The 13,814-nt window shown below is 49.0% G+C and overlaps 1 protein-coding gene across 1 annotated transcript; it reads right to left on the bottom strand.

Annotated features, from left to right (window-relative positions):
• Nucleotides 1-5,988: 5,988 nt before the first annotated feature.
• On the bottom strand, nucleotides 5,989-11,119 carry TMEM200B (transmembrane protein 200B). Its single transcript, XM_019547665.1, has one exon. The coding sequence runs from the start codon at nucleotides 7,828-7,830 to the stop codon at nucleotides 6,472-6,474; it is 1,359 nt and encodes a 452-aa protein (XP_019403210.1). The 5' UTR covers nucleotides 7,831-11,119; the 3' UTR covers nucleotides 5,989-6,471.
• Nucleotides 11,120-13,814: the final 2,695 nt, after the last annotated feature.

Genomic DNA, 13,814 nt, shown 5'->3' with positions numbered 1-13,814 from the left:
TCTGACAGAAGCTTCCCCACTCCCCTTCTCCACTTCCTCCTCTAAACAGTTAATTGGAAACACCCACCACTTGCTACCTCCTATTTGGCTGCTTCCTATTTCAGTGGCAGATGAGAGAGGAGCCCAAAATGCAATATATGCAACAGCTCCTAAGTCCCTTGGCCCCAGAGGATGCTACAGAAACTGGATTGAGCTGTCCTTTGACTACAACCCTATGTATCGCGGTCCCTGCAACCTTATTCAGTTTAAAAGCCTGGGGAGCACGAATGCCTGGGCTAACACTGCTTAGACCGCTTCGCCGCCAAATGTGTTTTTGCTGGAATCTGCTATTTTGAAGCCAAAATGTTTTGCAGAGGTGGACTGGTATCAACAGAAATTGTGTCTGGAAGAGTACTAGGGCCCACACTTCTGTGGTCACCTCAGATTAGAGAGTGAATAAGAGCAGAATCAAAGCCTGACCTTTTCAAGAAACGCCCCCTCCCAAACCCCAGTTATTTCAAGTTGTGTTTCTTGAAAATGTCCAAAAGTTAGTTTGCTCTTTTCCATGTGGAATAAAAGCAAATTTCTGTACCTTAGAAGTTGTCACCAGCAAGGTAGCACCTCAAGCGGTAGCAGAGAAGAGAGGCGGGACGGGTCATCGAGGAAGTGGTGGAGAGGGAAGCTCTGCCCAGAGGCATGGAGCTGGGAAACGAATCCAGAAGGGACCGAAGCGCGATCCTCCCATCAGCTCTACTCTGTCTGTTCGAGACGGCACTGTGCTCTGGGGCTTCTTTGAAGGTTTTTCTTTCATTTTTTACCTTTAAGAGCTACAGCAACTGGGGCTGGAAAAGCAAAACAAGCCAACATGTCCTGCCAACTCAGCAGTTTTCAACCGCTCTTTCTGCTAAAGGAGCATTTCTGATTGAAGAGCTCAGCGCCGGTTCCCCCCAAAGGAAGAGGTGGCCTCAGCCTTCAGGCTCTTGGACAATGCTTCGTGTTCTTGTCAAAGCCAGTCAGTGCTCATTGCATCCCACCTTGTCCATGTTTGGAGCATGAGCTGAGAGGTGATTAATGGACTAATCTTAGAGGCAGAAACTCCACACCCTAGGAACTACAGTCAGTCTGTCATTCCCATTAGAGAGACCAAAGGGCAGAACCAAGCTTGCATCTAGACAGATGGGAACAGCAAAGGGATTAATGAGAGGCTTGGTGAAAAACGAAAAGAAACCACACCGCTCTTGGTCATGAAAATCAAGATCCTGGAAACTCTGGTGCAAACCGTGGAATACAGCATGTACTCCCATTTGCAAGACCAGGAGAGAAGGGCCTCCCTATGGGTTACACCAACAGAGAAGTACCCCGGGTGGTGAGGAGATAGAAGAGAAGCCAAGGTGGACTCTGGGGACAGGACAAGACATCAGGATGTGGAGAGCTATGGAGTAAGAAACCAAATCCAGCCAGACAGGGCTAGAAGAGTCCCTGGGGAAAGAAGAAAGAGTAGAGAGCTGGAGATACCAAAGAGAGACAGTTTGGCATTAAAGAGCCCCTGGATAACAGAGTTGGCATGCCAGGTCTGCTGCCCCCCAACAGTTTTCACTTCCATGGGGTGACCGCCGGGGAGAGGCTGGCCCTGGACCTTTCAAGAAGAGACACCCACATCCGAATGCCAGGAGCAATCCAGACCATGTGCAACTTGCAGCTGTTCTCTGTTTTCTAGCTGCGAATTTAGGATAAAAAGAAAAACAGGGCAGGTTTTTACTGCAGGCAGTGTCTCTTCATCTAACAAAGGGCAAAGCAGCTATGAGCTCAGATATTATGATTGTGCGTGGTTGTTTTTGAATTGGACATTGGTGCTGAATTAGGCAAAGTCCTCAAGTACCTGGCAGGCTGCCGACACAGCCCTTACAAAGGCAGCAGTTCCCATGCTAAGCATTCAGGGAAGCAGATTACTCAGAGAAAACTACCTTATTTTTGTACATAAGTAATATATCATCTCTCTCTCTTTTAGGAGGAATCAACAGAGAGCACAGGAAGCAAAAGAGCATGTGGGCAACTTGCCGCAAGCTGCAGTGCATCAGCTGATGTAGCAGAGGAGACCTTAGATATCTTGTGGGAGACTCTGGATATTGGTCCTGGCGTGGTAAAGGGGAAGTCCTTTCGGATCAGTCATTCACCCCCCTCCGTGCAACAACTTTGGTGAATAGCCAAGACGGGCCATTAGCCATTGGAACAAGTTACCATGGGGCATGGCTAGGAATTTTTACAACCAGGCTGCACCTCTGGGGAAAAAAAAGAAATGCCCCAGTTCATGCCATAGACATAAACTCAGTGCAGGGAGAACTGGGTGAAGTTTTCTGGACTGGGAGAGGCAGGTATGTCCATACCACCTTCTTGCTAAGCACCAATCACCCCTGAAGAATCAAGCCCAACCTAATCAGCCTTGCTCCCGATATAACTGATCTCAGCTACTCTGGGAGAACAGGTTTACATCAGTTTGACGTTTCAGTTGTGTGGGGCCACCTCCACCTTGCTGCTTTTTGACACAGTTCTAAGGGTCCGATGAGTGTTACGAAAGTAGATGTGGTAATGGATTTTCAGGGATTTTAACAGGGTGAAATACAATCACATTTAGGCTCCTAAGTCCACGTACATGCCTAATAGGTGGAATAGAATCTGCCCTTCCCCCCCCCCCCAACTTACTAAGTGTCAAAGGGATCTGGAAGCAGAGTTGGGAGCAGATTTCAGGAGTCCAGAGATCAGACTTCTGGTGCTACTTGTCTGGCACATTTTATCCAAGGAGCTCAAAGTGCTGTATGGAGGAGAAGGCATATGTTTATCTCAGGTATCCAGGTTGTAGCCATATTAGTCTAGAGGAAAAAGCAATCAGGACTCGTAGTAGAGATGCTCTCTTTTATTTGACCAACAAGATTTTTGCAGTGTTGCAAATTTTTTGTTCATCTAATAAAAGAGATCATCTCTACTATGAGTCCTGATACATTTATCTTAGTTATCTGAAGCAGGAAGTGGAGGCAATAAATGTTGATGCAACTTCCTAAAGGCCACACAGGAGCCATGGAAAGGTGCTACAGTTGTTACTACTGCTACTTCTGTCCCTTGGAGAGCCCCTGCAGGAGATGGTGACTACTGCGGCCAGCAGAGCTGCAGCTGTGCTCGGCCAAGCCCAAGAGTGTGTGTGTGTGTGTGTGTGTGTGTGTGTGTGTGTGTGCGCGTGCGCGTGTGTGTGTGTGTGTGTGTGTGTGTGCGCGCGCACGCGCACGAATGACTGACCAGAGTCACCAGGAGAGCTGGGATTGGATCCCAGCTGTCTTGGTCCCCTCTCTTGTCTTACTTCTCCACACGTCCTGACTCTCACATTAGAAGTAGGGATGCAAAGAAACAGATGAGTTTTGTCTGCCGACAGCCTCTTTAACACATCAAAAGCTGTAGCTCTGCTTGATTCTCACTCCACCCTCCAGAGGATAATCAAGGTCGTGGTAAAGGCAAACGTGAAATACGTTGGAAAGAGATGCTGGAAACAAGGGTCCTTATTCATAAGAAAATAGGCAGCAAGTGGTTCTTCTTGTTTGCCTGATTAATGAAGAGCCGTTTTCTAGTTCTAAGGACCTCTTTACATGTCCCATCCTGTATCACCCCAAGGACGGCGGGCCAGTCCAGCGAGGGGCCAAACCAGGCCTCAGCACGTATTCTGCCAGAGGCACTGGCTCATCCTTCCCTGAAATCAATGGAGTTCAAACCAGCGTGAGAGAGAAGGTAAATTCATGATATAGGTGTAACTCAGGGTACACTCCGGTTCCTTTTGTCCTTGGTTTCTTTTTAGGGATAAAGCGTTCCCTTCACACATTTGAAAGCTAAACTTAGATGCAAATTTTGCAAATGGGAGACAAGACAGAGCTGAAACCTTCCAGTCTCTGGGGTGACTGAAGCCTACATTTGCTACGCAAGCCCATCCTTTGCTGCCCTTTGTTGTTTTGCAGAGAACACCACTAAATGAATGACTAGTTTAAGAAGCACTTTCTGAGAGCAAGCAGAGTTGTGACAGAGTGGGTAGAAGAGACACTGAAAGCAGAGCAGCACAGGAGCATGGATAGACCAGGGTAAAGGACAGGTTGGGAGAGCAACACTGATCCACTTAATGTAAATGCTAAGTTTCTGATGCCTATCAAGAGCAGCTGGTTGTGTAGCCATGGGGCCAGCACTGGTCACATACATGGAGGGAGATCAGTGCTGATGGAAACGAGCACTGGACTCATCTGAACAGAAAGGGAGGTTGTGGTTTCCAGTTAGCCTCAATGTGGTTTCTTACTGCATCACTGCCACCTGCACGTGTCCGGAGGGGTAACTGTGTGCCTAGCCTCCACAGCGGGGAACCCACTGTCTGAAAGTATGGCTTGGTACCGAACATCCCTGATCCTGCAATTGCATGCCCTTGGCTGAGGGAAACCATCTATGCTTTGCACTTCCAAAGGAGGGTGGACACATACAGACATGCTGAAAAGCCACCTTCTTTGAGAAAAAAAACTTCCCACTTTGGAGGGATATTCACCAGAGTGACACTGCTCCCCACTTATTCAGGTTCTTAACTGTGTCAGGGAAAATAAAGAGTCTTCAATCTATATAAAAATACCTTACAATGTTTTACCCAAGAGGAATGGAAAGTCATGGCCTCCACTAAGCCCATTAGGGACTTTGCTGCTGCTCTAAGCTTTATAAAGAACATACCACAGTGATAGGCAATGGTATATAACCCTACAATAAGGAGCTCTACACAGGATTCATAGATTCATAGATGTTAGGGGCTTTATTTAGGGGACCTTATTTAGTAGGGCTAGAATATACACAAAGGCCAAACACCTGGCTGTGTGTTTAAGCCTCAAGTCTGAGTCTTGGAGCTTTTCTTACAGGACAAGCACTAATGCACAGTTAGGAATATGCATACCAGTGTTAGGAATATACATCCCCATTGCCAATGCTCCTGCTCTAGAAGGCCCTGGGGCTCCTTGCTGACCTATGCCATGGGCAGATGACAGGTATGGGGTTTGCAAACCTTCAGGGTTTCCCCTTTCCCTCTCCAAACCAAAACTAGGAATTAGAGCCAGGATCCACGAACCACCATGAATGAAGCAAAAAGAAAATGACTTAGGGCTGCCCATAGCTGCGTACCAGGCTGATGCAGAGTGTTCTATATGTGCCGATGAATAAGCTGGCAGCTGCGCATTGCTAGGCTGGTGCCTGTGCAAGTATCTATTGTTAGATCTTTGCTTGCATAATAAAGCATTTAAGGCAGGCTACGTATCCTATTTAATATCATCATCCTTAGCACCAGCCTCTGTCCTGAAGCGAAGGGGCATGTGCCAGAGCTCTGCAAATGTCACTTAAGCATGTGGGAAACATTCACGTTCCAGATTTTGCGTCAAATGCCAAAAAAAAAGCTGTTTTTTTTTTCAAAATGACATCAGCAGTAAGGCACTCCATCCCACCTCCACAAACACGCACACGAGTACACCTTTTGAGTAATGCCAGCTTTGCAAACAGGAGAGGAGCCATATTTGATCCCACGTTTAAGGCCAAAATTGAAATTTTTGGACACCAAAGATATTCACGGGGTTGGGAACTGATCATAATGAAATGTAGAAAAATTTCCAGGGAAAATCTGGACACCCTCCTCCCCCCCATTACTTTCCCCTGATTTCTCAAGGGACAAATTCAGAGCTGATGTAAGCAAACGCCACTGTGAAAGTCGATGGGGTCCCAATGAGACAGCAGAAACACGACCTGTGCTTCCTCAGATTAAGCAGATCACAATGGCAGCGGCTGAGCAGCAGCAGCGACACCCCAGAGATCTTCCACAGAACTGTCTTCTGCCAGGGCTGCTCAGACCATGCAAACACATCAACAGAAAAAGGGACTTTTGCGGGGGGACATCAGGAGAAACCGGCCACAAAACATCCCCAAACACTAACCAGGTAAAATTATCAACTCAACATCTTTGGGGTAATAAGATAACATTTAATGACCTCGTTAGGCTCGGCAAGCCCCTGGCCAGCTAGCCTCCTAGCAGCATGGGGAAGCAGCCCGAGCCTTGCCAGAGCCCTGCCAAGTGACTGTAAGAAAGGATGCCGCTGGAGTTGTGCACCAGGGATCCCCACCCCGCCTTCCCTTTTTACTGGAGTTTTCATTCAGTTTTCAAGCAAGGATTCCCTGATAAAACACGCAGGTAGAGGGACTTCTAAAGCAAGGCCAGGACCATCCATGGAGAAACTGGTCAATACAGCAGCACTCTGGAGAGGAGAGAAACATCCCTTTCTTAAGGCGCAGCAGGCCTGTGCTGCAGCTAGGCTGATGGCAAGCTGGCCTCCCAGTCACCATTATGATGTCCACTTAAAAACAAGCGTCCTCACCAGCCCCAGAAGTGACACAGTAAAAAAAGGGACAGGAAGGTTTAATAAACATGTCACCAGTCTGTTGCTGGGGTCACACTCCAGTACCCAGCTCTGTGCCCACCTGCCAAGAGCTTGGCCTGGGCTCATCCCTGCTCTGCTGCTCTGTTCGCTCCAACAACTGATCTGAGGACTCGCCTGTGCTTTCCAGTTTGGCAAAGCCTACAAGGCTGATCTGGTCAAGTCGAGGCCAACTCCTGTTCTTCCGGTCTTTGATTGGCGCCACGAGCAGCACTCCAGGCCTACCAAGGTCCAGGGACTTGGAGTGACCGGGGTTATGGAGCTGTACATCTGAACTGAACTCTTTCTTAGTGCATTTGGGGGGCAGGAGCTCCTCACTGGCTGGGACAGGGGGAGGCCCAACGTCCATATTGACCACTACGTGGCTGCCCTGGAGATCATTTTTGGGAGACACACTGCTGTCACTAGGCAAGGGTGTCCACAAGTGCCTTGGCAACTCAGCAGGTGCCTTAGCTGGACTGCCCTCCCCTTCCTCCCCTGCCCCCCGAGCCACAGCCTGTTTTTTCGGGAGGCAGTTGTTTAGCTTGATGACGGGAAGCGGCAGAGTGTTGACAGCTGAGGAAATTACCGACTCAGCCCCATAAGCAAAGGAAAGATTGAGGTTCCCTTCCATGGAGTTGCCAGAACCCGAGTGGATGCTCAGGAGGGAGATGGCAGGGGAATGGCCCTTGTGATGGAGCAGCTGGGCCGTCGTCTGGAGCTTGTTAGGTCCGTAGCAGTCGGCCCATTTGTTCCCAGGGCTGGAACGGGATTGGAACCCACTAGAGGAGAGATCCACCTCGTAGCAACCCTCCACACACTCCGCGTTGGCCTTGAGGATGGGCAGGCTAGTCCTCCGCTGGAAGTACCTCTCCTCTGGGCTTGCCACCTGCGGGAGGCCCAGGGTCATGGCATAGAGGCCCTTCTGCATCAGCAGGCGGGTCTCCATGTCCCTGTTCTCGTACAGCATGGTGTTGGCGCAGATGAAAATGAACAGGCCAATGCCCATGATGACAGGGCCAATGAGCTTCAGCTTCTCAGTGTAGGAGAGGTGGTGCGAGCGGGCAGGTGCCTTCACTTCTCTCCTGATGCCCCCCGTGCTGCTGGAGTTCCCTGAGCTGGCCCCAGATCCTGCTGCAGATGTGCTCCGGTGAGGCCAGTAACCCACAACAGCAATTGTCATGCCAACCAGGACCACGGAGATGCCCACAATCACAAAGGCCCCTGAGGGTGAGCGCATCCGCAGCCGCCCCTTCACAGTCAGCTCCGGCGGAGGTTTGCGCCGCCTCCTCCGGCCACGCCGCCGGGAAGGAGGGGCAGGTCCCGGCGGCTTGTTCTCCAGAGTGTCCTGGCTCTTCATGGCTCCCGCAGCTTCAGCACTCCCCGCCGTCATTGCGCTCCCGTTGTTGGGTCTTTCTACAGGGTCAGGAGGGAAAAAAAAATAGATGAACAGAAGAAATCACCAGCGGGCAGTGAGGAGGAGGGCTCACATCCCACATACACCTAGGAGCACTGGGCCTCTGCTGGAAAAAAGGGAGACAACACAGTACCAGTGGGAAGCAAAATGGGGCTTGGCTGAGATTAGCTCACATTCAGCCTTTTTACCTTCCTCTGCCTTTCTCTCCTTTCTAAGTTTTCCTGTAGTCATTTCTCATACTCTCACTCAGGAGCTGGACAGTGGCTGACCTGCCAGGGTGGGTCTTTCAAACCCAGGGGCCCAATCCACACCCACAAAATAGTGAGCTGACACCTAACGATTTACTTCTTTACTGGTCCTGTTCCTCCAGGCACCTAAATGTTGAGGGCTCCAGTGTGCTACCTGCTATCCTGAGACAGGACAAGATGACAGCCCCTCTCCCAAAGGGCTCTGAGAAGGACTATGGGTACATGTGCCTCTTTGTGCCTGTGTAAATGGCTTTCTGTACAAGTGGAGTGCATGCACACACACTGTTTTGATAGGAGAGATGCAGCTACGTTTAACCGGTCATATTGAGGGCGGTGTTGGCACTAGAGCCATGTCAATTTTTGCCTAAGGAAGGAAATGGGATTTCATTTTGTCCTGTTCAGGATGTCAAAGGACCTTGCAAACACTAAGAATTTAGCCTCCCTCCGTGGCACCTATAATTATTCCACCTGATTTGACAGCTAGGAAAACTGAGGCATGGAGAAGGAAGCGACTGGTCTGAAAGCCTTGCAGTTGAGTTTGTACGGATCAAAACTTAGCTTTCCCAACACTCAGCCTTCATGCTTTGCCAGCAACCCTCTTCCTCTGGGCGGCCTGGAAAATGACTTTGCCAGGGGTGGGGTTGGAAAAGCCTCACCAAAACAGCAGAGGGACTTGGGAGCTGCATGGTCACCCGTTGGCTCTGTTTGCTATCAAAACAAGGATTTAAAAAATAATGTTGGGCATTATCATTAGGAACTGCTGCTGAGCTGGGTGTCTGTTCATTAGGCCACAAGCTTTCATAAATCATGAGCAACTGTCACTAATTCAAGAGGTGCTGCGTCCCACGCTCAGCAGGCCGCTCTAGCACAGATGCCGGAAGCAGGGCACAACCCGGCCCTGTTCCCCTGCAGGTTCACGGGGCTGGCGGTGAAGTTTGTCAAAGGGAGCTGATGCATCGTGAAAGACGCACAGGGAGTAGCTTGGTGCAGCGAGGCGGGGGTCTGCGTGCGGAGACGTTTAGCCAACCCTCGTAATTAACTCTGTGTGCGGGCGTCACGCGCCAGATCAGTGGGCGAGAGGAAAAGCTCTTTTCTAATTAAAGAGACATTGTCAGGAGGAGGCTTGGGGATCACTCCAGCTGAGAGAAGGTTAAGAGTCTGTTTCGCTGAGCTCTGGATCTGCTGTTTACTCCTCGATCTTTGCTCAGCCCGGGGAATGAAACCAGCCTAGCAGGCTTCCCTTCTGTCACACACTGCAGTGTTTTCTGGTGGTCCTGAATTAGCTCCTAGTGTTTTTTTGGGGGGGGGGTTCAATACAAATTCCTACACTGAAGGAGTGTGATGATCTCAAAATCCCTGTTTCCAGGAATTTGTGCCTCTTGCATAACAAAAATACCTTCCCAGGTACATATTACTCAGCAGTTCTTTGTTAAATGCGAAGCAGCAGAGCCCGTTTTCTAGGTCAGTTATAGAGCTGGCTGAACGAGCTGACCAGGCCCTAGCAGTTGCCCATATCGACTTGAAAGAGAGTTGTTATGGGGCCTGGGAGTATGCTGCTGTTAGCAAATAGGCACCGGCTGAGCAGCAGTGGCTCATGTTTTTGCCAGAAGCAACCAAAGCAAACCCCCAAGCAATCAAAAAAGGCATTTTCCACATTAAAAAAGCCAAGGAACATTTTTTCCCCCTATTATGGGGGGGAAAGCATGTTACAGCTTACCAGCCCTTGACCAATGAGCAACACGGGTTGACTCTAGGTCAGTTTGTGTTCATCCGCTGCATGGAGAACTGTTGGTTAGGCACTACGGCAGCAAACACTTGGAGGACCAAGCTGGCACGTGGCTGTGCTCCTGTTGACTGGGTCGGGATGCTACGTTTTTGTGGCTTGCAAACCACCCCTTCACTGTGCCAATGTAATGGACTTGGCGAAGGCTCTTTCCTCCCTTCTCTAGCTGTCACGGGGCATCCCAGAGCGCGCTGCCCCACCACCTGCAATTCTGGGCATGCTCGATGTCTTGCTGAGGCAGGATGGGAAAGCTGCCCAGAATTTCCCACAATGCATCAATACAAACCCACAGCATGGGAGGTGTGGATGTGCCATGGCTGTGAAAGGCAGAAAAACTGCAGCGTGGACATGCTCCAAGTTGTGTTACTTGAATGAGGTTAAAGTGACTGTGCTTCTAAATCACAACTGTAGGTCTAAAGCCAGAAAGTAAAACTGATACAACACACACAGGGAAGAAAGGCAACCCATTTAATTCCACTGAATGAAGCGCAGAGCCAGCAAACAGCATAACCGGGAGAAAGGAAATTAAATGCAAGGATTCTTCCAGCTTTAATCATCTTAAGGTGCTATTAGTATCACAAGGAAGGAATTAAATACACAAGTTTCATGATGACAGTGTGCTCCTGGTACAGGGCTGTCAAGCTTGACAATTTGAACAAGCAAGATTTAGAGGGAGAAAAAAATCCACAGCCCACTGATGAGTGAGATTTTAAATGTGCATTTGAAACACACTGTTAAATCTTTTATTGCAAGAACAGGCACTATAAACACAGTCACCTCAAGCTATGGAGTCAGTCCCAAAATGAGTGTGAATTTCTCCCTCCAAATCTCTGCTACTGGGTGAAGTTACCCAGTGTTTTAAATCTTCCCTAATGCATCCCAAAGATTATAGTTCCTTTTCCTCCATGACCCTTTATTTATATTACATTGTGTTCAGCCCTCGATGGACAGCAACTACCCTTACAATCTTAGTAGGGATGTGAAAGGTTAATCGTTTAAATGATAAGCACAGCTATACCTGTAATGCAGGTAACGTGCAATCCAGTGGGGCAGGGAAGTGGTGCGGTGCCTCTGGTTTTAGGAAGGTGGCAGAACAGGCAGGAGGGAAAGAGAAAGGAGGAGAAGGGATGAGGGATAACTAGTACCCATAGTATATGAGGTTAAAGAGAAAAACAGCAGGTCTAATGACTTGTCAATTAAACCATTAGCTGCTTCTTCACAGGTGCTGGAAACCAGCTAGAGGGAGATAAGTTTAAACCATCCCCAGCCCTGTTACCTGCTACCTCCCTCCCAGGGCAAGAGGGGACGAGGCAGGGCAGCTCCCAGCAGCGACTGTGTCTGAGCGGGTCAGTGCATGGCCCCGGTTCCCTGCGCTGCTCCGGGCAGGTGGCTGCGGCCTCTCCCCCGCAGCTGGGCAGGGCAGGGCAGGCACCAGCCTAGGGCTCCCCACCCCCCTGGCCTGGACTTGGTATGTGTGATGGGTTAACTGTTTAACCGATATAATTAGAGGAGATGCAATGAATATTTTTTTTAAATGACATTTACATCCCTAAATTGTAGATGCGACCTACCTGTAAAATGTTACATTAAAACCTTTTTAGTGTCCTTCTGCCTACTTGAATATTTAAAAAAAAATAAAAAATTCTCCGAGCCTCACAAATTTTGCAAAGCCACTTTGATGTAAGTTTTGGCTGCTGTAGGGTCAAGTGAAAACCACTCCCTGGCGTGTAAGCCTTTCCCAGAAGTTCCAGGCAAAAGGATTCCTCTACATTTCCCACACAACCTCACGGTTAATGCACGCAATGGTCAGGCCTTATTTCTGGCTGCCAGCCATGACAGCGTCTCTTTGAACTTCATTCCCTTCCTATCTCGTTTTGCTTCCCTTAAGCCCCTTATGGTCCTCCTGCAGAACAGTAACACAGAGGGCCAGCTGCTTTTCAGGGCAACTGGCTATAATTGCTCAGGGACAAGGCAATCAGCACACCAAATTGACTCTCGCTCCGAGGGTCACCCTTCAACTCTAGACTTAAATTTACCTGTGTCCAGTGTGGACCGGCTTGTTATTCCCACCTTTCAGTCCCGGAAATGACTAGTGTCAAAAACGCTGACTTGGGGACCTGAGGTTATTAGAAGCCGTGATTGTGCTAGAGAGATTATCATGAGGTTTCAGGTGTCCATCTCTGTGGGAAGGCACCCTGTCCTTGTGCTGCTACTCATGTCAGAGCTAATTCAAACTTCCACTGGCTTCAGTGGGCTTTGGGTCAGGTCCACGACTTCTCCTGCAGCATGCACTTGAAAAGCTTCAGCACCAGAACGGATGGGAACAGCAGCTAGTTGAGAAAAGGGTAAATGGCCTGTGTAACGGAACCAGATGTCTGTCAAGTGCCCGTGCGAGAGGCCAGCCGAATAGCTGTGGAGGACAAAGGGCAACATTCAACTACAGGCCAGGACAGCTTGGGCAGTGTTGAGCAATATTCCCTTCCACACAGCACCACAGCACCTCATCTACAACTAAGACAGGCTGCCTGGGGGCTGACAGTGCACAACACATTCGGTCTACAAAGCAGCTGGATGTAGCAGGGCACTCTGGACAGGTAGAAAGCAGGTGTGTCGCCCAGCGCCCAGCAGCAGCAGCAAGGGTGGCGGTGGCACAGAGCTGTGCCCCCCCCACTACCAGCACTTGTGCATCCCTAGGTTTCCCAGGCTGTTTGTTATAAAACTGATCATGCCACTAAACAGACAACCAGGAACACCCCTGCCTTCTCCCCCCCATCCACAAATGCATTCAGGTGACTTGGTCTTCTCCTCTGCTATTTCCCATCCACCTACCAGACTTCCTGCCTCAAAGGCACCTCCGCTTAGCTGAGGTGGCACCAACAAAAAGCACGAGCGCTGCATGTTTTTCAAAGTTTGAGCATTTAATGCTCATTGACAGAGATGGCTGTTCCCGGAGTTCAGAACCATTATTTTTATTAATAGAATCCCCAACGGTTACATAAGCTTCTTTCAAAAAAAAAAATCCAACATTGCTGTCAAATCCTAAAACTCCCAGACTCTGACACGCGACTTAATTGATTAATTCAATATTTTAGCAACAGCGCAAAACTTTGCTAAATATAAAAGACAGAGACTGAGGTCCTGTTTGCTCTGCATGGACAGGAGGATCCCACAGTGCTTCCGGTACAAGTAGCAGATTGTTCCTGTGTCCTCAAATTGAAAGTTCCCCCTTTTGCCATTTGCTGGTAGCTAAGTGGCCTCTGCCTCCACCCCAGAGGCAGCTGCATTTCACCAGGGCTGAATGTTGGCAGACTGTGAAGGTTTTGGGGTCCCAGAGAATGAAAGATGCTATAGAAATGTAAATGTCATTAGCATTATAGAGTGAGATGACTGCTTGGCTGCTAAACTGGGAGTTGAGAAATTATGTTTCCAATCCTTGCAATAAGCCTTTCATTAAAAAATCAGAACTATTTCTCTAATCCCCCCATCACTGAGGCATACTGATAGCTCCCCTCAAAACCCCTCCCCTGGTCCCCTACACACACACACACACACACACACACTTCCCTAGAATTCAGAAACGAACCTAGTAGGATTTTGCAAAAACAAACTTAGATACAAAGTACATGGGTGGCAGGATACGATTCTATGCTATATTATGCATCCCCCCAGCACTCCCAGACATGCCTGGAGGTGCTTGATTCTTGACGGCGATAGTGCCACATGCCTGGGTGTGCAAAGCTGCATGCAGCTGGTCAGGTTTATTCAAAGGCACATTCATTTTGAGCGTATCCCTCTGGCAGTTTCAGAGTTCAAACAGAAACTCTGCATGCTGCATTAGAAACTTCTAAAGGACCTTTCACATCTGATGAGCTCATCATCACTCACATGAGCCAAAGGAGTATCATGAGCCACATTTTACACATGGAGAA

The sequence above is a fragment of the Crocodylus porosus genome, unplaced genomic scaffold (genome assembly GCF_001723895.1).
Source record: "Crocodylus porosus isolate Cpor-Errol unplaced genomic scaffold, CroPor_comp1, whole genome shotgun sequence".
Taxonomy (NCBI): Eukaryota; Metazoa; Chordata; order Crocodylia; family Crocodylidae; genus Crocodylus; species Crocodylus porosus.
This window is presented reverse-complemented; position numbering and strand designations above follow the sequence as displayed.